The sequence below is a fragment of the Ailuropoda melanoleuca genome, chromosome 15 (assembly GCF_002007445.2).
Source record: "Ailuropoda melanoleuca isolate Jingjing chromosome 15, ASM200744v2, whole genome shotgun sequence".
NCBI classification, from domain to species: domain Eukaryota; kingdom Metazoa; phylum Chordata; class Mammalia; order Carnivora; family Ursidae; genus Ailuropoda; species Ailuropoda melanoleuca.
The window spans coordinates 75452697-75480118 of record NC_048232.1 but is presented as its reverse complement, the minus strand read 5'-3'; the positions used below and the strand labels follow the sequence as shown (position 1 = coordinate 75480118).

At 40.1% G+C, this 27422-nt stretch overlaps 1 protein-coding gene across 6 annotated transcripts in view; it reads right to left on the bottom strand.

Moving 5' to 3' along the window:
• TCP11L2 (t-complex 11 like 2) overlaps positions 1–27422 on the bottom strand; it is a 36910-nt gene that overhangs the window by 7078 nt on the left and 2410 nt on the right. For 3 of the 6 annotated variants that reach the window (XM_034643549.1, XM_011235287.3, XM_011235285.3), the window contains 8 exons: positions 20552–20743; positions 18006–18141; positions 14319–14439; positions 13052–13272; positions 12092–12243; positions 3715–3902; positions 3327–3508; positions 633–805 (listed from right to left, as the gene is read on the bottom strand). In XM_034643549.1, the coding sequence (XP_034499440.1) occupies positions 633–805; positions 3327–3508; positions 3715–3902; positions 12092–12243; positions 13052–13272; positions 14319–14439; positions 18006–18141; positions 20552–20708 (1330 nt within the window). In that variant the 5' untranslated portion in view covers positions 20709–20743. The remainder of the gene's footprint in view (positions 1–632; positions 806–3326; positions 3509–3714; positions 3903–12091; positions 12244–13051; positions 13273–14318; positions 14440–18005; positions 18142–20551; positions 20744–27422) is intronic. The other 3 variants (XM_011235289.3, XM_019808357.2, XM_002927640.4) reach the window with 2 other exon arrangements.

The window sequence follows — 27422 nt, the reverse complement described above, 5'->3', positions numbered from 1 at the left end:
CTTTAAGTCTGACCAAGAAAGAGGCCTCAGCTTGCCTAGCCTAGCTCACAGCAGAACTGGGATCTACTTTCTTAAACATACTGCCAGCTGGTTTGGATTGTTGCATTGATCTAGGATTTTAACATACTGGTAGCATTATGGTATTTTCTTCATAAAAATCTATTGGCTGGATAGTAAGACAGAAGGGCCTGGAACATTTCCCCATGCTGTTACTTATACACACAGAAGAAGCAGTGAGTCCCAAACCTTTGAAAGTACAATTTCTTTATATATATATATATATATATATATATATATATTTTAAAGATTTTATTTTTGTTTGACAGAGACAGCCAGTGAAAGAGGGAACACAAGCAGGGGGAGTGGGAGAGGAAGAAGCAGGCTCCCAGCAGAGAAGCCTGATGTGGGGCTCGATCCCAGAACGCCGGGATCACTCCCTGAGCCGAAGGCAGATGCCTAACGACTGCGTCACCCAGGCGCCCCCTTTCTTTATATTTTTCATATTTATTCTCCAAAAGGCACAGGTAATCTGTTTAAGACTAAAATGTAACTGACACTTGACATTATTCAAAACCAGCAAATAAAAGCGAACTGGAATTGAAGCAGAAACCAATAACAACATGAGGACCCACCAATCAAGGACCAGATAGGATTGTCCTCCTCTTCAATGGTTGAAAATTGACCTATGAGATTAGCTTGGACCTCAGCATTTAAATTGGATAAACCTCTCTCCACCAAGGCTTTGTTAACTTCAACACAAGTCTGAACACCAATAGAATTCAGGACTTCCTTCAAGTTAAAGGTCCTAAAAAAAAAGCATAAAACAAAATTGTATCAGGAATAGTTTTTCTATCCAGCAGTTTTTATCTACTTTTTAATATACCAACTTGTTTCAGATGTCTGTCACTTTTCATTTACACACAGTAAGTACTTCTATTAGCATGAACTTAGAATATAGTAACTCCTCTCAGGCACCAACCCTTATGTGTAGCAGATTCTTAAATGCTTAAAACCATTCAATTCTGTAGGTAGTGTTTAGTTGGAAAAGCAGAGTCAGGAAAGTGTGGTCCCTGAAAATAAGTCTGCAACCCCATTTTCATGCAGGACCATCAGAAAGGAAAAGAAAATACCTATTTACTTCTTAAAATAAACCCTTTGGTCTGAGCAGATTCATTCACAGATATTTTGTTGTTGTTAAATCTATGCTTATAAAATGGAAGAATCAATTCCTTTATCCATGGCCAAACAGTGAATCTATAAAACCAATAAAAAACAAGAAATGAAGGGGCGCCTGGGTGGCTCAGTCAGTTAAGCAGCCAACTCCTGATTTTGGCTCAGGTATGATCCCAAGGTCCTGGGATCAAGACTTGCATCAGGCTCTGCACTCCGCCGGGAGTCTGCTTGAGGTTCTCTCTCTCCCTCTCATTCTGCCCCTCCCTCCACTTGTGATCTCTCCCCCTACACTCCTCCCCCAAAATAAACAAATACATCTTTTTTCCCCAAAGATTTTATTTATTTATTTGACAGAGAGAGAGACAGCCAGCAAGAGAGGGACACAAGCAGGGGGAGTGGGAGAGGAAGAAGGCAGCTCCCAGCAGAGCAGGGAGCCCGATGTGGGGCTCGATCCCAGAACCCTGGGATCATGCCCTGAGCCAAAGGCAGACACTTAATGACTGAGCCACCCAGGTGCCCCACAAATAAATCTTTTTAAAAACCCTACAAGAAATGAAGATATTTATAGGTTAATGCCATAACGACAAATTACCTAAAATTCTTAACCTATCATGATCAAAGATAAGAAGCTCCTTCCTACTGTTACTTTCAAGTAACCAGTCAAAAATCCCAGAAAACCATAAGAAGTAGTGGGCAGTGGGTTATTTAAGAGGTAAGAAAAAAGAGGTAATTAGAAAGGGCATGTGTTAGTTCCACACTATGGGAGAACGATGATTGAAAATGGTCTCTCACTGTCCAGAAATGGTCTTTAATAACTTTGTGCAAAATGGGAATTAAATGGATAAGAGAATAGGGGTGGGCATGGGGAATTAAAACGATAAAGCAATCAGAGAGGCAAAGCGTCTATAAAGAAGATGATTTAACAACTAGTTATTAAAAGTGAACATTTATCGAGCACCACGTGCCAGACACCTGCACTAAGTACTTCACAATGAATCATCTTAAGTTCCCACATTTGTAAGTAGGCCCAATTATTCCTTTTTACAAGTGAGAAAATGAGGCTCAGAGTGATTCAGGAACTTGTTTAAGGGTACCTAATAAGTCAATAGCATAGCTGGGACTTAAACCCTGGTCTGTCTGACCTGAAGCTTGACTTCTCAGTAACCACTTTGCTATATGCTTTATATGAATACTTAAGCAGCACTGTGGGTTCTCTAAAAGCTTAATAAACATTTCTGGAAAGTAATAGTTACCCTGTGTGGGAAAATGCTAAGGCAAGACCAGCTGCAAACCTAGAGAAGGTTTATCTCACTGTGCAACCCAAGGCAAATCCTATTCTCTCTCTGAAAACTTTGGATGCTGTAATCACTCAGGCTCCTCTTGGCTCTTAATATTCTAGGATTTTATCAAGTAATTTATATGCTTTCTGAGTAACGGGCAAGAGGATGGAGGGATAGAGGCATCTCCCTTCAAAGACAGGAATGAACAACTAAGGCCTTGAAAATACCTGAAAAGGGAATGAGCAGGAGGAGATGACGCATATAAGACCCATGAAAGCATCTGGTCATTGACTAAGATTAGGAATTTTCTGACTTGGACGGGATTCGCAACAGGATGATCTAAATGAGATCCAGGGTCTGATACTGGGCAATGAATTTAGCAAAAACAAGACCTTCACTGGACTTGTGTAACATCTCTGAAGGAGAGGATGTCACTACTTCTACTAAAGAGCTCAGAGCAGGCTGGATCAGTCAAGCTGGTAAACATTTCATTGCAGAAAAATGACGGAGTCAGAACAACTGGGTAGGAAAGCCTCCCTGATAGGGCCTTCCAAACCCTCAGCTTGGAATTCTGGTTTTTGTTTGTTTATTTCACAGCACGGTCAAAAAAGAGCTCTTGCACATGCCCATTCTAAGTGGAAATAGGACACTCATCCTGGCTCTTGTCATGGAAAAGATCTCTCCCTTCTCATGAAAGGACATCTAAACCTTCAGAGATATTAAAAGAAATTCTAGAAAAAGAAGGTATAAGATAAGTTTCTCTAAAGTACAGTCCTAAATATCACACCCAGACATCCAGGATTGTTCACGGTCTCTGAAACACACATAGAGCCTTAATTCGAGGATGAGCAGATAAAAACACTTGGAACTTACTCTTTGTTCATGCCTTCGAGTAGAACAGCTGAAATCCTTTTTAACCTGTTTGCAAGCTCAGGGAGGCCTTCTGTAAGAGCACCCACCATGTTGTTGGTAATTAGGGACAGGCAGGCAATAATTTTCAATTGAGTCAGCTTTTCTGTCAGTTCTTGAAGACGTGCTCCATCTGTCATGAGTGTCTAGCATATTTATTTTAAATGCAAAAATAGAAAGGGAAGCTCAATACCATGAAAATATAAAACAAGCAATGTTACATCCAAACTCCCATTTCTATCTGATTTCAGGAAAGTCATTAAACCACAACACAACACTAGACAGACCAGGTGACACACAGATAGAATTAAAATATTGGAGAACTTGAGGGAAGAAAAAAAACCCCACTCACCTCTGGTAATTCTTTTTTCTGATAATCCCACTGTAACAGTTTTAAATAACTGTTATTTAGCACCACTGTAGGGCTCAGGCTTGACTTAGAGCTGTTTTCGGCCCCAGGAGTTAAAGCAGTCTCCGAAAGAGAAAGTAGTTCTTCATTTACAGATTCTTTTATCCATTCTGTAGTTTGATCAAGAGCACCTGAAAGTGAAAAGGCCACATGGATCCCTTGCATGCATTCTACATGCAGATGTTAAGTTAGGAGCTGGGCACAAATGACAAGATAGGCACACCTCTAAAGGAGCTTATAGTCCAGATGGGGAGACAGAGCTATAAACCAACAATTACAGCAGAATACAATAAATGCGAGAAGGCACAGTGGGAGTGGAGGGAGCAGACGTTGTCCAGGACAGAGTCTAAGAGGAAGAGCTCTGTAAGTGACACCTAAAAATACAAAGCAGACAGAGGACAGGACTGTCACCCCAGGCCAGGCGAACACCCCATACAAAAACCCAGAACAGTGAGAGAATACAGCACATTCTGGATGCTACAAGCATATCTGTATTGCCGGTCTATAGAAAACGAGGGAGAATGGTAACAGATGGCATTGGGTGGGTAAGCAGGAGCCAGCTCAGACATGACCTTGAATTTTGTGCAGAGAATGTATTTAGACTAAAAGCACTGATTATTAAACATTTTTGAATCCTGGATCCCCCTGATTAGAGCTATGCCTTTCCGAAAATGCACAAGCATGCTAGTGGGCACACTTTATTTTACTTTTGACCCAGTTCTAAGTCTTCCCACTAGAAACAGTTTGCTTTTTATACCACGTTTCTTATAAACCTGTGTATTTGCTAGAATTTATAAGGTGGTAATTGCTAAAAAAAAAAAAAAAAAAAAAAAAAAAAAATGCAGACCGAACACAGTTGCAGACTTTTTAAAAAGCACCAGAGAATGAAATAAAGAATAGTGACCCTAAAATTCTTCCTCAGACCCAGCATTTGAACAGGAGTAATCTGTGAACAGCAATGCTTGCCACACGAGAGCAACACCACCCCAAAATTTTACAACTTTGCTTCTCCTCAGTTGACATATGTTGTTCTTGGTTTTTCTAATTCTGTTCATAAAGATGTAAAAGACTTGTAGTCTTTTGTTTAAAGGACATCCAACCGAGAGAGAGAGAGAGAGAGAGAGAGAGAGAGAGAGAGAGAGAGAGAGAGAGAGGAAATCTTGGTGGATATAATTACAGGGCGGCGTTAATAAGCATTTATACTGCCAGCTTAATCATTTACAGCTGACACATTTAAAAGCCCATTTAGTTATCTCAAACAAAAGCAACAGTGTACCATAGTGGTTCACAATCCTGGCTGATTTTAGAATCACCTGGGGAGCTTTAAAAAGAAAAGAAAGATCTTGGGCACAGCTCCTGGAGATTCTGATTTAATCAGTCTGAGATGGGGCTCAGGCACCTGTGTTTAAATACCCCAGGTGATCCTAGCAGGAAGCTAGAATTGAGTGTGACTGGTAAAGCAGAAAGAGCACAAATTCAGAGTGAAACATCAGCTTTCCTATAAGGGATCTAACTGCTGAGATGTTACTCCCACAAGCTAGTATAGTGACTGCTCTATGTGGCCCCCAAACCAAGGTCAAACCCATGAGACATTTGTATCCTCGATTTTTCACGTAGGCAGTAATTCTCCTCATTCACTCATTTATTCAATGATAACTGAGCACGTAATGTACATTAGGTGTTGTACCAAGTGCTGGGGATTCAGAGATGAGTAAACATGTTCCATGCACTCCAGAAGCTCTTAGATTACTGGGAGGGAGAAACACAAGAAGAGGCAATGGCTTTACAGGTATATTTACCTAAGAATTTCCCAGGAGCTGTGGAGGCCCAGGAGCACTGTACCTGAATTCACTCTCCACCGATACACGCTTCTGGTTTCCTGCCTGAGAGGCTTGGTCTAACCCCCCTGGAACTATCTTTGATTCTCTAAATCTAAATCCTGCCAGCTTTTACTGGCCTAGCCTAAATCTCTCTTCCTATGAGAAGCCTTTCTTGATCGTATGGACTCATCCTTAGTTAACCCTTCTCAGAGCACCTGTCTTTGAATTTTTGATCTGGCTGTCATTTCTCTTAAACAGCTGATCTAAAAAAAAAAACAGCTTCTCTATTTTTTAAAAAATTGTTATTAAATATTTCATGCGTGTTCATCTCAATTCCATCTCATTAATGAGATCACTGAAGAGTCCAATCTATGATCCTTATTTTTTCTCTTTCCCTTGACTTAATTCATACCACAATTTGATAGGTATGTGAAATATGGCTTTGCTTTGGCAGACACATTTGCTTTGCAAAATACTCAGATTATCTTTCCAGTGGTACTTGTCATACAGTGGGTGCTCTAAAAGCCTCTGCTCTCCATGTCTGGCATGAGAGACCTGGTAGGTTTCCAATTTAACTCACCATCTCTGGAAGTAACCATGGGGTTAAAGAATGGCTCAAATTGTCTCCGTCAGACTAACAAACTGATTGGTCCTACAGGCCTGCAGATACCTTTCCCTCCACACCATCATCCAGTAAAACGTATACTAATGTACACAGTACATGCAAATCAAGACAAAGTGTTTTTTGTAAACTCTTTAACAAAGCAGAGAAGGGAATACTTCTCAATTCATTTTATGAGGCCAGCTTTGCCCTGATACCAAACCCAGACAAAGGCATTATAAGAAAATTACAAAGTGATCTCTTTCCAAAAATACAGATGCAAAAATCCTTAAGAAAGCATTAGCAAGGTAAAGTATTAGCAAGATAAAACAGTACACTATGACCAAGGAGGTGGGATGAACATTTCAGGACTGCAAGGTTGGTTTAATTAGAAAAACATCAATCACTGTAATTCAGCACATTAACACAATAAAGGAGGAAAAAAGATCACTTCAGTAGATACAAAGAAAGCATGTGACCAAATTTAACAGGTGACCTATTTAGATAAAAATTCTCACAAACTAGAAATAGTACTTCCTCAACACAGAAAGAGACATCTATGAGAAGCCGCAGGTAACATCAGACTTAATGGTCAAACAATGAACATTCTTCCCCTAGAAAGGCAAGGATGCCCTCTCTGATGACTACTATTGAACATCTGATTGGATGACCTAGTCAGTGCAATAGGCAAGAAAAAGAAGTAAAAGGCACACAGATTAAAAAAAGAAGAAGAAGTAAAACTGTCTTTGTTTGCAGGCAAAATGATCATATATACAGAAAAACCTAAGGAATAGTCCAAAAATCTACTAGCATTAATAAGTTAATTCAGCAAGTTCTCAGGCTGCAAAGTCAATATTAAAAAATAAATTATATTTCTATATGCCAGAAAATAAAAATTTTATAAAATACCATTTATAACAGCATCAAAGAACATAAAATAAATGAGATTAAATTGAACAAAATGAGTACAGGACTGGAGGGGCACCTGGGTGACACAGTTGGTTAAGCGTCCGACTCTTGGTTTTGGCTCAGGTCATGATATCGGGTTGTGAGATCAAGCTTCACATCAGGCTGCCTGCTCGGTATAGAGTCTGCTTAAGTTTCTCTCTCCCTCTCCATTGGCCCCTCCCCCCTCAAATAAATAAATCTTTCAAAAAAAATAAGTACAAGACTGGTACACCAAAACTAAAACATATTGCTGAAATAAATTAGACTTAAGAAGAGATACCCAGTTCACAAATTAGCAGACTCATTGTGAAGATGTCAGTTCAACATAATTCTAATCACCATCCCAGCTGGCTTTTTTGCAGAAACGAATAAACTAATTAAAAATGCATTTGGAAATTCAAAGGACCTAAAATAAGCAAAATAATTTTGAAAAAGAACAACGATGGAAGACTAACACTACCTGATTTCAAGACTTAGCCTCAATAATCAGGACTGTGTGGTATTTAGTGAAGAGAAGACATATAGATCATAGGATAGAATAGAATCCAATAAAAAAAAATGAAGTAGTGATATGTGCTACAATATGGGTAAATCTTGAAAATACTATACTAAGTGAAAGAAGCCACACATCGTATGATTTGATTTATATGAAATGTCCATAATTGGCAAGTCCATAGAGACAAAAAGTAGACCAGAGGTTGTCAAAGGTTAAGGGAAGGGAGAACGGGGAGATACTGCTAATGGGTATGGGGTTTCTTTTTGAGATGATGAGAATCTTCTGGAATTAAATACTGATGATGGTTGTATAACCTTTGAATGTACTAAAACCCACTGAATTATACAGTTTAAAAAATTAATGTTATGGCATGTAAATTATACTTCAATTACCAAAAAAAAATAATAAAGAGGTCAAAAATAGACTCACAAATGTATTGTCAATTGATTTTCAACAAAGATGCCAAAGCAGTTCAGTAAAGAAAAGGTAGTCTTTGTCAAGAAATGTGTTTTTGGAAAGTATTTATGTCCCACAGGATTTTTGAAAGAATCACATGAAATGAAGTTCTATGAGAATGTGTTATCAGATATAAGACATTACCTAAATAAATAAAAACCTTCTCTGAGTATCTTAGAAGTTACTTGTGCTCTGGTCCCTGAGGAGTAATCTGTTACTCTTTCTGCAGGTAATTTAGTTGTTGGACCTGACGTGGTTATCTTGTTGATGCTTACTACATGCATCCAATCATTGCCTAAGGCTTTCTTGGGTGTACTTTAAATCAGGCAATTGAATAAAATCTGTCTGTTGGTAAAATAAAGTATTTTCTGGAGTGAATTCAGAAATCTAGAGTGCATCTTTGTATTAATTTTCCAATAATTGTTTTATTAAAAAATCATGTACACACAAAAATCCAACACTTTTGTCCTTCTGCATGTTACTATGAGGCTCTTATTTTGATATTAGGGCACAGTGACCGACTTTTGGCAGAGTGACTTGAGGATATAATTAACAGCTGACATACACTCTCCTTCCTGGACTCTTGATTTCTCTGGGAACATTTTTAGAGCTGGGCAATAATGACCTATATGCACAACTGGATTTATTCTATTCTTAAATCTCTGAAAATATCCAAGTCAATTTGAAAAGTACGAATGAATTGCAGGTCACTAAGCCTGGGTCTTAAGGACAGAAACAAATCATTTAAGATGAACAAAATTGTAATTCAAACCAATATTAGGGAATTTACTCCAGACGACAAGCTATCTTGATTCAAGACATGGAGACATTTGCACATACATGTACACACATGTGCACAGGCATACAAATGAAACTAACCAATAAAACACTGGAAAGGAAAACACTGCTACGAACTTAGTTACCGTAGATCAGGTATCGGATTCAGGTTGTATATAGGGTTCTATTTCCATTAATCCCTCTCTCCCTTTGGAGCTAAAAAAATACAGCCCTGAAGCCACAGAATTTTGCTGTGGAAGGATCCTTAGAAGTCATCTAATCTTATCTGCCAGTTAGTGCTAGGGCTTCCTATGTAGATCCCCTAAAGAAAGTCAGTATCTTATCTGAAGACAGGCAGTGTTGTGTAGCGGCTCAATGTACATGCTTTGGGGCAGAGACATGGTTGGTTTATCCAGGCTTTAGCAGTCACCTAGGTACCTTAACCTCAATTTCTTCATTTATATATTTTTAAGATTATTTATTTACTTATTTGAGAGAGAGAGAGAGAGTACAGGCAGGGGGAGTGGCAGAGGGAGCCAGAGAAGCAGGCTCCCTGCTGAACAGGGAGCCCGATGTGGGGCTCAATACCAGCACCCTAGGATCATGACCTGAGCCAAAGGCAGACACTTGAACTGACTCAGCCACCCAGGTGCCCCAATTTATTCATTTGTAACCAGTGAGTGATAACAGTGCCAGATTCATAGGGCTTTGTGAAGCTTGAATGAGCTAATAAAGGTAAAATGTTTGGCACATAGTAAGGACTTGGTGTATAATAAGTGTTCAACAAAATGATAGCTGGCACTACTAGTAGTAATAGAGAGGCCCATTTCAAGCTTAAAACATCTCTAGCTGCTAAAAAGGTCAGAACTGGGTGCCTGTGATTTCTCTCCATGGATCCTAGTCTGCCCTACAAAGCTTAACCCAAAGTCCCTGAATCAATATCAACAGGAAGGCAGTGCTCAGGGCCCACATGTGTCCCCTTGTTACCGAAAAGAACATGCACAGCTTCGTGGACTGTTCCCTCCTGAGACCCTCCACGACCCAGGCCCTCTTCCCTGCATGCTCCAGACTCTTGGAGCCCCTTTAAAAGTGGTACCTGTTTGGCTTTGTTTATATAAGGCTACCATATTGACTAGCTTGGCAGAAAACGAGGAGTGTGGGTGAAGTGGGTGGATCATCTAACAGCCTTATAGTGTGGTTAATTAAAGCCCAGAAGCCAGCATTCAGAGTCTGCCAATGAGGGAATCAGTAAGCTAGCCTTTTGGCAGCTGTGCAACATCTGGCATCATAATTCCCTTGCCTGTGAAATAAAGGGTGTAATAGTCCCTACTTAAGTAACTGTGAAGTTTCATTAAGGTTCCACATTCTCTATTCCTAGGCTTTCTTGATCCTTCTCTCAGTCCAGTTTTAATGCCCACTAGTCCATGAACCTATTCGCATCAGGGTTACCAAGGATCCTCATGCAGTCTTATGCAATGGTCAAGCCTTGGCCTCCATGTTTCTTGACCACTTAGCACTGTCATAGTTGATGATGTCTTCATTCTCCAAACACTTTGTTCACTTGTCTTACAGAACATCACCAGCTCCTGGCTTCCTTTACCTCTCTGGCTACTCTTTCACAGTCACCTTTGCAGGATCCTTCTCTTTTCGGGCTGTAGATGCTCTAGAGTCCCAAGTCAGGCCTCTTCAGTATCAACACTCACTCCCCAGGTAATTTTATCTAGTGTTATATTGTGGCTAAGAGTATGAATGGTGTAGCCAGACCATCTGGGTGTCCCAGCTCTGTGGCTTGCCTACAGGTTGTGTCATGGAGGCAAGGGATCTAACCTATCTATGCCTCAGTTTCCTCATTCATAAAATGGGGAGTAATTTCCTAAAGTTGTTGCAATGATCAAATTAGTTAATACAGTTAAAGTGCTTAGCATGTGGTAAGTATTTTATACATGTTAGCTATTATTCAGTTTCATGGCTTTATCTATCATAAATACACTGGTGAGTCCTGAACGTATAATCCCAGTATCCACCATTCCCCTGAACTCTAGTCTCTTATAGCCACATGCCTACCTGACGTGTCCATGTTGATGTCAAACAAGATCTCAAAGTTCATATATCTAAAACTGAACCCTGATTCCATACCACCTCCCTACCTGTCTTCCCCTAGTTGCCCCACCTCACAAGCAGCCATCACTATTCACCCTGCTGCTCAGGTGAAAACCTTAGCATCATCCTCAACTCTTCCCTTTTCTCTTTCATCCAACTTTCAGCAAATCATTTTGTTCAGCTTTCAGAATACATCCAGAATCTGACTTGTTCGTACTACTTGCACCATTGCCACCTGGACCGTTAGTTCTTGCTGGAGCAACTGCAATACCACCTCCTTGGGGCCCCTGTTTCCCCTCCCTCGTTGCTCCCGTATGATCTATTCTCTACCAAGAAGCCAGAGTAGTCCTAAAAAATGAAAATCATATGTTGCCCCCCTGATCAAAACTCTCCAAGGACTTCTCATCACACTTGGAATCAACTCTCAACTCTCACTTCCTAGCAAGGCTTTACAGGACCTGCCATTGTCTACCTCTCAGCCTCATATCTTCCCAGTCTCTCCCTGCCTACTTTACTCCAGCCATGCTGTCTGCCCTTGTCTGTCCAACGTCACATGCAAGCTTCACACCTTCGCACTTTCAGCTCCCTCTGGCTGGAATGTTCTTCTCTCACATTTTTACATGCCCCTTCCTCTTTCCTTTGCAAACTCTCCTCAAATGTTACTTCTTGGAGAGGTTTTCCCAGTCTACCTTATCTTTAAAAACACCACCTCCCCCACTCCTGCCCCACTGTTCTCTGCCCTTCTTTCCTATTTTTCTTCACAGCACTTAACACATCTGACAATATACGTTATTTGTTTGTTTGCCATGCCTACTAGAATGTCAGCTCCCCGAGGGCCACAACACTGTTTTGTTCACTGCAGTATTCACAACCACTAAGCAGTGTATGGGATACAGCAGGTGCTCAATAAATATATACTTTTAATGCATGAAGAAATGAATAGTGCTTGGCACAGTTCTTGGGACATGGGCAGACAGCTATAAATTTGTGATGCTGACTTTAGAAGTTAAAAAAATGTTTAACAGAAAAGCCAAAATTCTTTAGTGATACTCTTTAAGATGTCAAAGCATAAACATCATATTTCCATCCAATGTCAATATATAGACACTGCATTGTACTCACTTGGAGTTTCTTCTAAAATTTCTTGGAACTTGGTTCTCTCATAATCCACCAACTGGCGTTGAAGATGTGGTCGAAGGCTCCTAATTGTAAAATTGACCATGTCCATTTTCATGAGGTCCAGAACATGAAATATTTGTCTAAAAATTTTAGAGCTAAAATAGTTAGAGAGGTGATTATGAAATTAAGCTGAAATTCATTAACTGTGATCTACTTTACAGGCTGGAAAAGATAAAACATCCCGAAATAGTTTTGAAATTCCAATTGCCATTGACAAGGTCACTATTCATAGAAGGCATTACACATGCATTCCAAATGTATTCTTCACAGATCTCAAGAGTATTTGCGTTAGCAAATACAGTACCTCCAGCAGATCCATTACACCTGGCCATAAACTGACAGACACTAAGAAGCATAAACAACGAGTCTTAATGAGACAAAGAAGATTCAAGAACGAATCTTCCTTGGAAAGCCCTGAAATTTTAAGGAGTCTGAACAAAGTGTATATGGTCTCTATTCCTATGGGAATTGGTGGGGGGGGGGATAGAGAGAAAAGAAAAAAAAAAAAAGGACAGGGTAGTGAGGCACAAAAATACTTAGCTTTGCTAATCTGGTTTTCTTTTAGGATCAAGGATTCCTTTGGGAGACCAGTTATTATTCTGTGTTGCTCAATTCCCACACTTCCCTTTTGTTTTGTTTTGTTTTCTTAAATATGTATTTATTTATTTGAGAGGGAGAAAGCATGAGCAGGAGGGGCGGAGGGAGAGAGAATCTCAAGCAGACTCCGCACTGAGTACAGGGCCCAATTCAGGGCTCAATCTCCTGACCCTGAGATCATGATCTAGCCAAAACCAAGAGTCAGACACTTAACCAACTGCACCACCAAGGTACCCGCCCTTCATATTTCCCTTTTGAATGAAATCGAAGGTACTCTCAGAAAATGTAAGCAGTGAAAGTGCTAACCTCAGCACCTCCACGATGTTGCTGGTAGCCTTTAGCTCTCTGATATCGTCATCTCGCACGGGAGCACACAGCTTTCCCATTGTACTGATGACATAGTCGGCCAGGCCTTGGATGTCAACAGCATTGTGCTCAGCCTGTTGCCTAATGAGGTCTGTGTCCAAAACTTCACAGATCTGGTTGCGAAGTCGGTTGCCTCCAGGAGTCAGAAAAGAGAGGAGAATCTACAGAGAAAGGAAAGTTAACAGTATCGTTATGTGAATATGGGTTGTCATTTTTTACTTCAGTGTCTAGATGACTGAGCTCCTTGTCCATATTTGCCACAGAAGCTTACACTGACTGGTGGTGGGTCAGAGGAGCACTCAAGTGTCTCAACTCAAAAAAAAAAGCTCTATCTTCTGAATTAAAGCTCCCCCCCCCAACCCATGGGAAGTTACTGAAACTAACAGAATAAGAGCAACTGGCAAGGAAGGGGTATTACTGAAATAACTTCAGAAAGTTTATATTTAAACCATGCAAAGAAAGAACAAGTTGCAGATCATGGCTCCACAAGAACCCTTTAAAGAAGAACAAATGGAAATACCCCATGGGCTCCATTAGTATATTTTAAATATAAAATATTTATTATATATTTTACAAGCAACCTATCCTGAGTATTCACCACACAGCAGACACCGTGCTTACACACTCAGCACATGGTTAGGAGTATGGGCTCTGAGCCAGAGCGCCTCAGCTCAAGTCCCTCTCTACCCCTCAAAGCTGTGTGACCCTGGGTGAGTAAGGGAATGAAGTTTCTTTTTATCCAGTAAGAATTCAGTAATAGGAGTAACTACCTCACAGCACTATGGTAACAATAAATGAATAACCTAGTATTTGGCACAGAGCAAGTGCTTTGTGAATGTTAGCTACAACTATAACCGTCATATCACCTGAATCTTATGATTACCCTGCAAGTACTCAGGATGCTAGGACTCATGGAGGGAAAACCTTTGCTAAACCCATCACTAAACCATACTGTCCAGCTCCCGAGTCTGTGCTCTTAACTACTGTGGCCACTACTCTGTGTGCTAAACACTGCCCTGTGCTCTTTCCACTGCCCTATTTCCCTAGCCTCCACCCCACCCCACCCCAGGAAGTGCACTTCAGAAAACTCCCTTCCAGTGATTGCACTTACTCAGTTTTCCAAAAAGAATCTCCAATACCCTTTGGAGGACAGGAAAACAGTCTTTGGGGGAAAAATTACTAATCAATACAGACAACATCAACTTGCCTCTCTGATTTCTTCAAACAGTTTGATGGCATGTTCATACTCGGGAGGCTCAGCATTCAGTTCTGACTCCAGGACGTCCCAGAAGGCCTGGTGGACAATGTGCTTCACTCGACTGGCTAAGCTACAGGAAGGAAATGAATTGTTTTTAAAAATAAGCATTATTTTTCCTGATCATAAAAGAAATGTGCTCATTGTAGGAATCTTAGAAAATGCAGAAAAAAAGAATAAAAATGGCCCATAATCTCATTTTTAAACTTTTGACACATTTCCCCTGTTCAATGCATTGTTTTAATATAGTTGAGGATAACCAGTAGGCACACTATGTACTCATCTCATTTAATACTCTGTCCTAAGAGTTTCCCCAAGGCTTTAAAAATGCTTTCTTGCTATAGTTTTCAATAAGTTCATAAAATTCTGTCTTAAGGAGATGCCATAATTTACCCAGTTACTCTTTAGATCTTTAGACTTGTTCTAGATTTTGGGGATGAGATGGCAAAGTTGCTCTATCCTCAACAGCTGAAGTTTCATTGCACAGAATAGAACAGATTGGCCCCAAGGAGACATGCATGCAAACTGCTGCCAACTGCAGTTTAGATGTCCCATTTAAAGTTAGCCAGACCAAACTGCTGAAATAGGAACCTTCCTAGGAAGAGCTCACAATAGAATTGGTGGCCACTTTGCTTCACCTCTTATGTCAATGCCCTAAAATAGGTGCACATTTAAATACACATCCCTACTGAACTCCTATATTTGGCAACAGTTTTAAGAAAGCACATATTTCCCTGCACTGTACTTATGAGTCTCCATCCCCTATAGGTCATACCTCTCTCCCAGGCAGAGGCCAGAACTGCTTCTTCTTCTAAGTACCTGCCACTGTACCTAGCACACTACCCGGCATATAGTGAGTGTTTGATGAATGCATGGTGAATGAATTAGTAATTTGACAGTTAAGCACATCACCTAATTTTTAGAGTATAAATAGCTAAACATACAATAATGCTATGAGAAATTAAAATTAGCTTTCTGAGGAGTGTAAGTTAAAATTGTTTCTATAACTGCAAATGCTATATTCTACTCAGCAACTTTAAATGCTAAAACTTACTCTGGTTGCCTGACTAGATTCATTCAGTGTAAATGCTATTTCTAATGTTGACCCTTCCGAGCAAATACAGAACAAGAAAGGCAAACGCTGCTGGCATGGACTTTTACTCTGAACTTTACAAGCCTCACGTAGTTGGCTTGAATGGAGCAACCAAGAAGGAGCTACAACAACTTTAGAGCTCCTGCAGGGACATCAGAGTTTAAATGTAAGTTTTCCTAAAAGCTGAAAGATACTTTTTAGCCTTTTAATTTTCTGGAGGATGGTGGGGAAGAGTGAGATCAATCAAATCGTTTACAAGCATTCCTACTGGGTATCAGAAATTGGACATGTTTTGCCAAGTCTTTTCCCCAAAAAACAATATTTGGTTAAATACAAGAGTCAGTGATATGTTTAAAAGTAACAACTTGGCCATTTGTGGAAAGTCATCTAAAAAAATCAACCAGTCATAATATGCCATTTCGTTTTTAGGTAAAGATAATTGTCCTAAGTTTGCATTTTGCTTTCCTTGCTCACATTTTCCAGCTATGGCAGAAAATGAAGGAAGGAGGCATTCCTATTTCCCATGGTATCAAAATAGTTATGTTCAAGGCACTCAGATGCCCATGAGCATGCATTTGAATTGAGTATTTTAGTCCCCATCATATCCTTGGGGAATATGAGGCTCAGAAATGGTCTCAGCAGAGCCAGGATTCAAACCCAGAGCTTGTCTGATCCTAAAGTGCCTTCACTAATGTCTGTATTTGCAAATTTTGAATTTAAAGTATAAATACTTCCAAATTGTCTTTTGCTATGCTTCATAAAACACACTAATTTTAACTTCAAACATTCATTTTCATCAGTCAGTCAAAAATGTTTATAAGGCATCCAATATGCGCCAGGCCCTGTTTTAGGTGCTGTGGTTACTATAGTAAAAAGTGTCTGCTCTCAAAGATTTGTTAGCAGGGATGGAAAGACAAAAACAAAACACATTAAAAATAAAGAAGACAATTTCAGAATGATGAGGAAGACAGAATGAGACAATGTGGTAGATAGTAATGGAGAGGGTATTAACTTCACTGGTGGCTGAAGAAAGCTTCTCTAACACACTGACCTTTGAGTTGAGACTTGAAGGAGGAACCAGAAAGCAGCCAGTTAAAATCTAGGGGAACAACACTGAAAAAGCAGAAAGAAGAAGGCCAAAGTCCTTGAATAGGATCGGGCTCATGTACTCTGAGGTCAGCAAGGAAGCCAGTGTGGCTGAAGCATAGCAAGCAGGAGGGAAAGGAGTAAGAGACTTGGTCGGGGAAGCAGGGCCTTGCTGCCATACTAAAGGGTTTGAGTTCTGATTCTAAGTGTAATAGAAAAACCACTGAAGGACTGTAAGCAAAGAAATGACCTACTCTGATTAACCCTTTAGAAAGATCATTCTGGCTACCATGTGGCTATGGAGGATGGATTATGGGGAGCTAAGGATGGAGACAGGGCAACTAGCTAGGACTTAAAGGGTCAAGGTCAGAGATGATGGTGGCCTGGGCTAGGAGTGTAGCTATAGACCTGGTATAAAGGATTATGGTGAAGTGCAGTTACCATAGAAAACCAAACAGATATACCTATTTTGGCCAGTAATCTTAAAAAATATTAATGATTATTATGAATAATAACCCCAGGAGCAGGAAGACTATGATTCACATTTTGAAGAAGGAAAATTATTATGCTTGCTACTTTCCTGCTTTAAAACAAATAAACATAAAAGCTCTAAATAGAATCAAATATTATATGCTGTCTTAATTGATAGAGGAAGTGCCTCTGGATTTACGACAGTGTGAGGTTGAAGATTCAATGCCATTATTCATGAGTTAACTTTGCCTGTTAAGATGATTTATCCATAGTTATTGCTCCAAGCCTTTTTTCCTCTTTGTCCCAGGGGATTTATGAGCCATCAAAGTCACAGAGGCTGAGGTAGGATATAAGGGCATGGCTCTAACTAGAGGTCCCTGGGCTGGGGGTTTGGGAGGGGTGTGAGGTTAACCAGGTGCCTGTGCTGTTGTGATTCCCACCTCCAGCTGCTTCGGAGTCACCTATTCTCAGCACTTTGGCAGCTCCACTACATTTATTTATTTTCACAACCTGAACATCAGTTTTTAAGAAGTCGATCTGCAAACATTTCTTGAGCATGTTCTAAATGTCAGGCGTTCTGCTAGGCAGTGGGGATAGAGCAGCAAACAATATAGACATAGTTCCTCCATTAATGGTGTTTTGGTCACATGGGAAAGACAGACACTGAACATAAAGTTATAAGCCTTCTTAACAAAAAGGAGGTAGGCGGGCAACAGGAGTCTTTAGGAAGGGGATTTAATGTAATCTAGTACGCTCAGGAATGTCAGGAAAAGCTTCCCTCAGGAAGTGACATATAAGCTGAGTTGTAAAGATTATACGTAACATGTACCCTTGAGGAATAGTTTTAAAAACAAGTATAAGACCTTGTTAGAGAACTAACCAATGTTTACTCGCAGCGGCTATTATACAAGACTTCTAGGAATCAGTGTGAACGTGTGTGTATGTGTCAGACTCTGCAGCTCAGTTACACATAAACGCCTCCGGGTTACCTGTTTTCAGGGAGGGCATCTTGTTTCAATTGAAAGTTCTCATTTACAGCAATTTCATGAGCAAGTGTCATGTTTGATAAGTTCCTTGCAGCAGCCATCACTTCGTCAAATGTTACGACCCTGGGAGGGCTTGTTGCTGAAATAAAAACAAAACGCAGTTCAGGTCACGGAGGAAAAGCTGTCATCCAATGAAGCCTCCTGATGCAGACTGAGTTTGAGTTATTCTAACATATATATTCAGGGTTTTACAAGTAAGAATACATACTAAATTAGGTAGATGTCCCTGCTTACTACTTAAGACTTCAAAAATTCAAGAACTCCTTTGATAGTTTCAGTCATGGTATTGATAATAAATTCTCCAATGTTTTAGAGACCATCTTACTAATATAAGCTATTATAAGTTACTTTTCTTTTATTAAATCACCTCGTATTTTAGTACCTATTGATATCTGCATTTATTACACATACTATATAGGAACTTGATAAGACTACTTTAATTCTGTAATTTGTAACTCGTTAATTTAAGCAGACTCAAGATGAAATAATTGGTTTTTTACAACTATAACTCCTAAAAGTATAGGTACTGCGGCATAACGTTTAGGTTTGGTTCCAATTTTTGTCAATTGGTAGATATTATTTGACTTCACTAAGGCATAACTTAACTTCCTCAGGGCTGTCTTTAGGTGATTAAATAAGATAATTTAAGTAAAGAAGAACAAACTAAGAACTTCATAAATGTAGATAATTAAAATAAAATTAATCTGGTAAGCTGGATAATCTACTCAGTAGGAACTAGTATATAAAGAATTATTCTACTTACTTCTAAAGATTATTCTGAAAAATTATTCTAATAAACCATGTCTTTTAAAAATTATTATTGACTCTTAGCTTCAATTAACTAAAAATCATTACCTCAAACAACGGTACTGACTGGCAATATTTTGCTACCTAAAATAATTTTTCAAAGAAGCAGAGGAGAAGGAAGAGGAAGACCATGTGGAGGAGGAGGGGGAGGAAGAAGAGAAAATGGTGATAAACAGAATCAGTAAAACCCCTCTTTAGGATGCCTGCTCCCCTTGTTAGAGGCATCAGCCTCATATATAATATAAAGAGTGAGAAAAAGCACAGAAAGCTAGCTGGCTGCTAGTAAATTCTTTTCTCAATTGTCTGTCCCATTAAGATTCTTTTAAAAAATGTCTGTACCCTTGGGTCCAATAATCCAATTATATCCAAAGGAATTCCTAGAAAGGCTTAATGCACCAAAATGGTCATAAAGCACTATTTGTAACAGCAAAAAAAAAAAAAAAAAAAAAAAAAAGAGTAAATTAACTCAATGTCCAATGATAAGTCAATGGTTAAATAAGTTTGTGGTATATTCATTTGATGAAGTAGTTTTAATGTATTAAAAGTATGTTATAACATGGGTAAATATTTTAGTTATAATTCTTTTTTTAAGATTTATTTATTTATTTGGGAAGGGGGAGGGGCAGAGGGAGAGAGAGAATCCAGAAGCAGACTCCCTGCTGAGCATGGAGCCCAACTTGGGGCTGGATCCTGGGATCCTGAGATCATGACCTGAGCTGAAATCAAGAGTTGGCCGCTTAATCGACTGAGCCACCCAGGTGGCCATGTTTTAGTTATAATTCTCAGTGAAAAGAGTCTACACATATATACACATATATGTCGATGTGAAAATGAATACGACAAAGTGCCACCAACTGTCATCTTTGGGTGATACTATGGGCAAAATTTTCTTTTCTCTATGCTTATGTATTTTCCAAATTTTTAAAAATGAGATTGTATAAATTTAAAATATACACAATGAACAAATGTTTCTGAAGTGGGCATTTGATTATATCAGACATTAGCTGCTTCTTTCTGCATTTGCTTAGTCTGTTTAAGGTGTTATATTTCCTATACAAAATGTCAGTTAAAAAGCTAAAAAAAAAAAAAAAGAAAAAGAAAAAAAGACAAACAAACTTGCTTTACACACCTCAAGCTTCCACACACAAAAAAGGGAAAAGACATCTCCCTCACTACAGCCACTTTTTTAACTTTATCACACCCTTAGTGTAGTCTTCATGGGCACTTTTGTGGGGTGATTTGCACAACAGGTTTTGAAATCAGCAGGAAACCCTTTAGATTATTTCACTTCCTGCCTGACCCTTGAATTGGGGCAAGCTTCCTTCCATGTAAATCAGCAATTGTCAGAAAAGACCAATTTGAATTAATTCTTGAATGTGGCCCAAGAAGTGATCTCAAGAGGGAGTGGATTTCCACTACTCGGGAGAAAAGACAGGCGGGGTTTAGGGACCTGATTTATAGTCAAACCAAAGCAGATCAGAGACAGTAATGAAAATAAAAACGGGCAGGTTGTAAACTTTAGTGGCTACTTACTCCTGCCTTTGCAGTGGTATTACAGTACATCTACAAAGGAGGGGGAGTCTCTACTTTGCTCTCATTCATTCATGAGTTTTAAAATCTAACACACATATCTAGAACCAACACCCCCTCCCCCCCAAATCTCTGCTCCCCTGTCAGCTTACAAGCAGGAGAGCTGGATTTGCTGGAAGAGTCGCTTGTAAAGCTCTGCCTGGAGCACTCATAGTCACTAAGTGAAGCCATGCTTTCGGAAAACCGGGAAGAGTCTGAATCGCTTGGCTGGTCCTCGCCCACACACTGCTTCTCACCATTGAAGGGCATTTTGTGTCACTCAAGTGTGGGCAAAGAGATAGTGCCTGCATAGACAAACAGATCCTGCGTCAACGTTCTGTGGTACTTCCACCGGCATCACAGATGCTTCTTCCAGTGTAGACAGCTTTGCCCACATGTGTCACAGTGTTGGAAAGGCCCCAGAAGATAACCTCATCTTTCCCATAGCAGCCAGGCTATTACCAGGCCTTCAAGACTGCCTTCTGGAAAAGAGACTCCATAGTCCTAAGTATGAACTTACCCAGGACATACATAGTGTGAATGTGGAAGAGCTCTTGGCAATAACAGGTCCTTTAAAAAGGTGCAGAAAAGTTTGTACAGCCACTTTGGAAAACTGTATGGAGGTTCCCCAAAAAGTTAAAAATAGAGCTACCCTATGACCCAGCAATTGCACTACTGGGTATTGACCCCAGAGATACAGATGCAGTGAAAAGAAGGGCCACATGCACCCCAATGTTCATAGCAGCAATGTCCACAATAGCCAAACTGTGGAAGGAGCTGAGATGCCCTTCAACAGACGAATGGATAAAGAAAATGTGGTCCATATATACAATGGAATATTACTCAGCCATCAGAAAGGATCAATACCCACCATTTGCATCGACATGGATGGAACTGGGAGGGGAGATTATGCTAAGTAAAATATGTCAAGCAGAGAAAGACAATTATCATATGGTTTCACTTATATGTGGAACATAAGGAATAACATGGAGGACATTAGGAGAAGGAAGGGAAAAATGAAGGGGGGGAAGCAGAGGGGGAGACGAACCATAAGAGACTATGGACTACGGGAAGCAAACGGAGGGTCTCGGAGGGGAAGGGGGTGGGGGGACGGGTTAGCCTGGTGATGGGTATTAAGGAGGGCACGTATTGCATGGAGCACTGGGTGTTTTATGCAACCAATGAATCATGGAGCCCTACATCAAAAACTAATGATTTACTGTATGGTGACTAACATAACATAATAAAAAATAATAATAATTTAAAAAATGTGCAGAAGACACACAGTCTCTCTCTTCCTGGGTTTCTAAAACATGGAAGGTAAGAGTAAGAGGGTGGGACCTTGAGGCCAGACTGCCTAGGTTAAAAGCTCATGCTGTCTTTTGCCATGTGACCTTGGAAGTCACTAACCCACCTACCTCATGAGTAAAACTGGGCTGAAAGACTAAACTTTTAGGGTTGCTTGAAGATTAAATAGGATTAATCTTATTAAAGTGCTTAGCACTCAAATGTTAGCTATTATTACTGTTCCTATGGCTTTGTTTTAAATAAACTATTTTTGAAATCAGCTTCTTTAGTTCCTTGTGAGCCTCTTGGGGAAAGGAGAAGACAAACTAAAATCTCTGGCTGGCAAGTCTTCAGATTCTTCTCCATTTTCCTGTGAACTGCCATGATACAAAGAGTAAAGCCTGACACTGGGTTTGTACTTGACAGCTGACGTCGTACCCACTACCACCCGATGAACAAACAGGCACCAAAGATCCTGATTCACGGGTGAAGAAGACAGACTCTGAGGGATGAAGGGACTTACCATGCCATAAAACCAATCCCTTGACTCTATCTATGTCCAGTGCTGTACCTGGGACATCAGATTGCCAGGTAAGAGCAGGGCACTTGGGCCCAGTCACCCCCTTGAATGGAGATCTTGGGCACATTGGATGTCCTAGCCTGAGCCCAGGAGCCTCATCCAAGGCCCAGGAGGGAGCTGGCCCTGATACGTATGGTGTTAGTTGACACTAAGGGGCACCTGGGCCCAAGGAGGAAGGCACAAGTCCTGAATAGACAATAATGATAGTAAGGGTTCACTGAGTCTCTTTAAACCTGAACCCGCCCATGCAATGAGGTATACAGAGCTTTTAAAGCTACAAAAACTTGAAAACACAGCTACGCATAGTAAGTCTGGAAATCCTGCGCAGTTTCTTCGATGATTCCTTTTGTATTTATTGACTGCCTACTATGCAGCAGCACCAGGAAAGGTAACAGTGAACAAAAGAGACAGGGCCCTACTCTCATGGCTTTCGAGTCTAGTCACCGACAACTGTGTGTGCTGGAGGCTAGAACACCAGAAAAGGGGAAACAAGGAGTTGCCGGGGAAGCACAAGAAAAGAGGGGCAGGGTGGGCCTATGGGAAATCTACACTTTGCTGAGAGAAATGGTACCATGGTACCATTTTTTATCTGTTGGGTGGTAACAGAGACTAGGATGAACCTCAGAGGGACTTTAATTAAAGGTCAATGCCTAAGGGCATTGGCCCCTGGCCTCACCTAAACAACCTTCTTCAGTCCTGCCAATTGTACAAGTGCACCCTTCCTGGGCCCACCACTTTCACAAAGAGAAAACAACTAACTCAGAGGCTGCCTGTGCAAGGAAATCTAGTGAAGCTGCCAGGAAGCTACCATGTAGAGAGGTCGGCCTTGTCCTAGACTCCCAAGGCCAACCACCACCAACACAGGCTATAAAAATAGCCCTGAATCCTTGCAACCCCAGTGGGGAAATAACCTCCCTCACCACATGCAAACTAGGTTCGACTTGAGCTTTAACTACCACCTGCTAGGGCGAAGGGACTAGAGGACAGAAGAAAAGGGTCCGCTCTAACTCTCACTTCCACCAAACCCCATTCCTAAATGGAATACTTGCCCTTCCCTCTAGATTTCTCTCTCTCTCTTTGCCAACATTTCATGCCTCACTGATGGCATTTCTTGAAAATGCTACCTTCCTCAGGAAGCCTTTAGTTCCTGGCCAGAGTGAATGACACTCTTCTTTCTACATCTGCAGCACATGTCCTATATCTTCACCATCGAGCTGAGTCTCTTGTAGTTATTTTCTTCCCATGGCTACATCTGACTCTCCTTAATAAGGCAGTGACTGTGTCTTGTCCATTGCCAGTGTCAAGTACGTGACAAGTATTCATTTAGCGTCAGCTGAATCGGAATCATTGAATCCCATTTGGTACAGCTTCAGCCAGAACATTTGCAAACTGATAGCACTACACACTCACAGGGCTGGTACTGCCAAAGTTAAAACTCTGGAGCAGAGAACCTACCACCTAAACCTACTTTATTAGGTTTAAGACTCAACATTCCCTGGTCCTAGTCACACTCTTATTTGAATATCTTAAACTTTGTTTTCATTTTATTATTATTATTTTCAGTTCATTCCACCATAACAACTGTGCTCTGTATGCTCTGCTCTTAATTTTTCTTCACTTTGGCTGTTTTTTTCCAAGTAAAGGTGAATAAAAGCTTTTATCCATTGGAATTTATGAACTAGGTTAATATAACTGTCCATTTCATTTTTCTACTCCAGATGAACAGCACACTTTGTAGGTTCCTTAATTGTGTTTAACAAGGCAGGAAAGTACAAAGATTTAAAAATAAAAAGATGTAGGTTATGAGTTAGAAGGCTAGAGTCTGAGGCCTGAATCTGTCATTAATTTGCTGTGTGACTTTATGCACATCACATGGCTCTCTTCACCTCATTTTTCTGAGCAGCTGGGCCAGCTGTAAGGTCCCTTTCAGCTAGGAGTTGCTAAAATTCTATAAACCCAGAGTTCCATGAGGCTTTGCTAGAAGTTCTGAAATTAAATGTGCTCATGGCAGACATACTTAATAATGTGCAACTACGCTTCCTTCCAACAATTCACTGGAAGTAGAGTTTCTGGCACAGGGAATGCAACAGAAAATGTGAAAGCTTCAAAATATTTAGACACTCTTGTTTGGATGGTAAAAGGCTCCATAGCACAACTGGGCTTTAATGCATCCAAGAAGAAACTTTCCTTTGAAGCCCAAATGCCCATTATTATTCTATAAGGAAATTGCCTCTTTCCTCCTCTAGGCATACTAATAATACCCAATGCATTGGGTTGGTGTGGGACTTCATTTAGTTAATATATGTAGAGTGCTTGGAACAGTGTCTGACAGAAAAAACAGGATATAGATGGTTGCTATGATTAGTATTATTTGAATCTTTTTCTTGTTATTATCATTTCAGGCATTAAAAACTCTAGAGGGGAGAACTGTTTTTTTCCAAGATGATAAAAGCATATTCCCCTACAGATACACAAGACTGCTAGTTAACCTACAACAGAACTCCTGTACTTGTCTGAGACACTAAAGCTGAAAGCAAATGGCCCATCCCAGTGCAAATGGTCTTCTGCAAGTTCCTTCACATCTGTTCTTACTTTTCTTGGTCTCGGATTTCCATATAAGTCATCTGGGGACAAAGCTACTTGACTCAAAAGCCATTGAGGGTAATTAGATGGCTTTAAAAACTATTTTGGATTCTCTCTTAGAATAGTGATAATAAATCCAGTCTATTTCTTTAAGAAAGGTAATGCTTCTCATACTGACAAACTTAGACCTACTTAACTTTCACCACTGCCAATCACAAGCAAACCATACAACTTCTCAGAAACACCACATCTCATCCTACCTGGAGGATTTACTGCTGGCCCAAGGTAAAGTCAAAGGTGAAAACAATGGATAACTACAAGCAAAACTTCCAACACTACAGTTGCACATAATCACATTTTTCATTACATTCTTTCTCATTTAATAAGTTCAATATTATATAATCCCTTCCAAGACCAATGACTGAGATGCAGCCAACCCTTAAACATTTATTGTTGAATGAATGGCAATATGACCACCACTGACATTTTAGAGAGGAGGAAATGGGTAAAGGGATCCATAGGGGATAGTTCTGTGTCCCACAACAGATAGAAGGGAGATGGGTTTTTAATTTGCTAGTTGATTTCTTAGCCTGTGTCCACACTACCAACTTTATTTTTCTATTTCCTTTCCATAGCAAACTCATCTGCAAATGGTCCAGCACAGGTTCAGGATTACAAAGATCCACCAGTGACAATGTACATGTCCATGGAGCAGTAAGAACACTGGCTCTGGAATCAGGTGGACTGGGTTCTTGGTCCTAACTCTTGATATTTACTGACTGGACAGAGGGAACTTAGCCATTGTAAAAGGGGTTTAATAATAGTATCTACCTCACAGAATTGTTGTGAAGATTAACTGAAATAGTCTATGGCAAATACTTAAGCTCCTAGTAAGTGCTTGACAGATTGTCAACTATTATTTTATTCTTACTAAAAGAAATTATGATTTCCAAACACGTCAATGTCACAAAAAACAAAGAAATGTTGAGGACATGTTCCAGATGAAAAGAGACTTGACAACTGAGTGCAAGAGATGATCCCTGACTGAATCCTGTATCAGAGGGGGAAAAACACTATTATTGGATCAATTGACAGCATTGATACAAACTTGAATTTACTGTCTGTATTACGATGTCAAATTTACTCAAGTTGATAAATGTACTCTGACTACATATTTAGGAATAAAGGGCCATGATGTATGCAACTTTCTCACGGCTAATTTAATGAGTAAAAGAGAAAACAATAAAGCATACGGAGCAAAATGTTAACAGGTGAATATGAGTAAAAGGTAGACAAAAAGGAGTTCTTTGTAGTGTTCTTACAACTTTTTCTCTAAGTTCTAGATAGTCTGGCTTGTCCCAATGTCCTTCTTGAACAGTGTCTAGAGAATAAAACAGGAAGTAGGCCAGAACCCTTCAGAAGAGGCACAATAAATCATCCCTTTTAAGAGTTAATCTCCAGGTGGTTTCCCTTTTCTTAAGAAGTTTCCTGGCAATGCTTTATATTCCTCTGTCATTTGGCCTCTGCCTGAACCATCCCATATCACTCTCTCTCTCTCTCTCTAACCCGTCCTGCTACAGACATAGTGGCTTTCTTCACGTATCTCAAATATGCCAAACTTCCTATTCTGGAGTATGTTATCTCTCCCCTAGCATGTTCTTGTCCCTGATCTCCATGGGATGCAGTCCTTGTTATCATTCAGGTTTGAAATTAAACATTACAACTTCAAAGTGACATTCTCTGATATCATCACTCCATCTAAATTAGCCATCTAGAGCTCAGAACACTTCCTGGGATAGAGGGGGAGCCCGAGGAGTCTCGCTGATGAACAAATTAAGCCACATTCCTATTCATATTACAACTTGAGGTTTCCTTCTCTCCTGCCTCACTCACATTGCTCATATTCTCATTATGCAGTCACTTTAAGTACTATAGTTGCTGTTTACATATCTGCCTCCCCACTAAATTTTAAGCTGCTTGCAGGAAAGGCTATGTCTCCCCTTTCCAATTCCCAGTGCCCACCTCAACACATTCCCCAGGAACCTATAACTCAAACTAGCAAAGGCTCAGAGTTCCAGAGCTTAAAGAAAGTTTACATTGTGTCTTTCCACTTTCTCAATGCTCATTGATAGTAAATAATAACAATTAGAGCTAATAGTTACTGTGTGCTTATTATATCCAAGCCCCCATAAGTGCTTTAAGTGTTTTATCTCCTTGAATTTTTATTGTAACCTTGTTATCTGAGGTATTGCTATTATCCCCATTTTATAGATAAGAACCTGAGGCCCAGAGAGGGTAAATTACTTGCGCTGGGGATCGCAGCAGTGGCAGAAGTACAACTGAAATCCAGGCCATGGATTCTTATAGCCCATGCTTTCTACCACTCGATGGCAGGAGAAAATTTGGTGTGCTGCTCATTCTTTCCACTCTCAGTCTGCCAAATCGATCTACCCAACACCACGTGGACACTTGCATATGTGGTAACAAGCTGACCTTACCCCGGGGTGGCTGCTCAAAGTGCTATACCGTGAAGG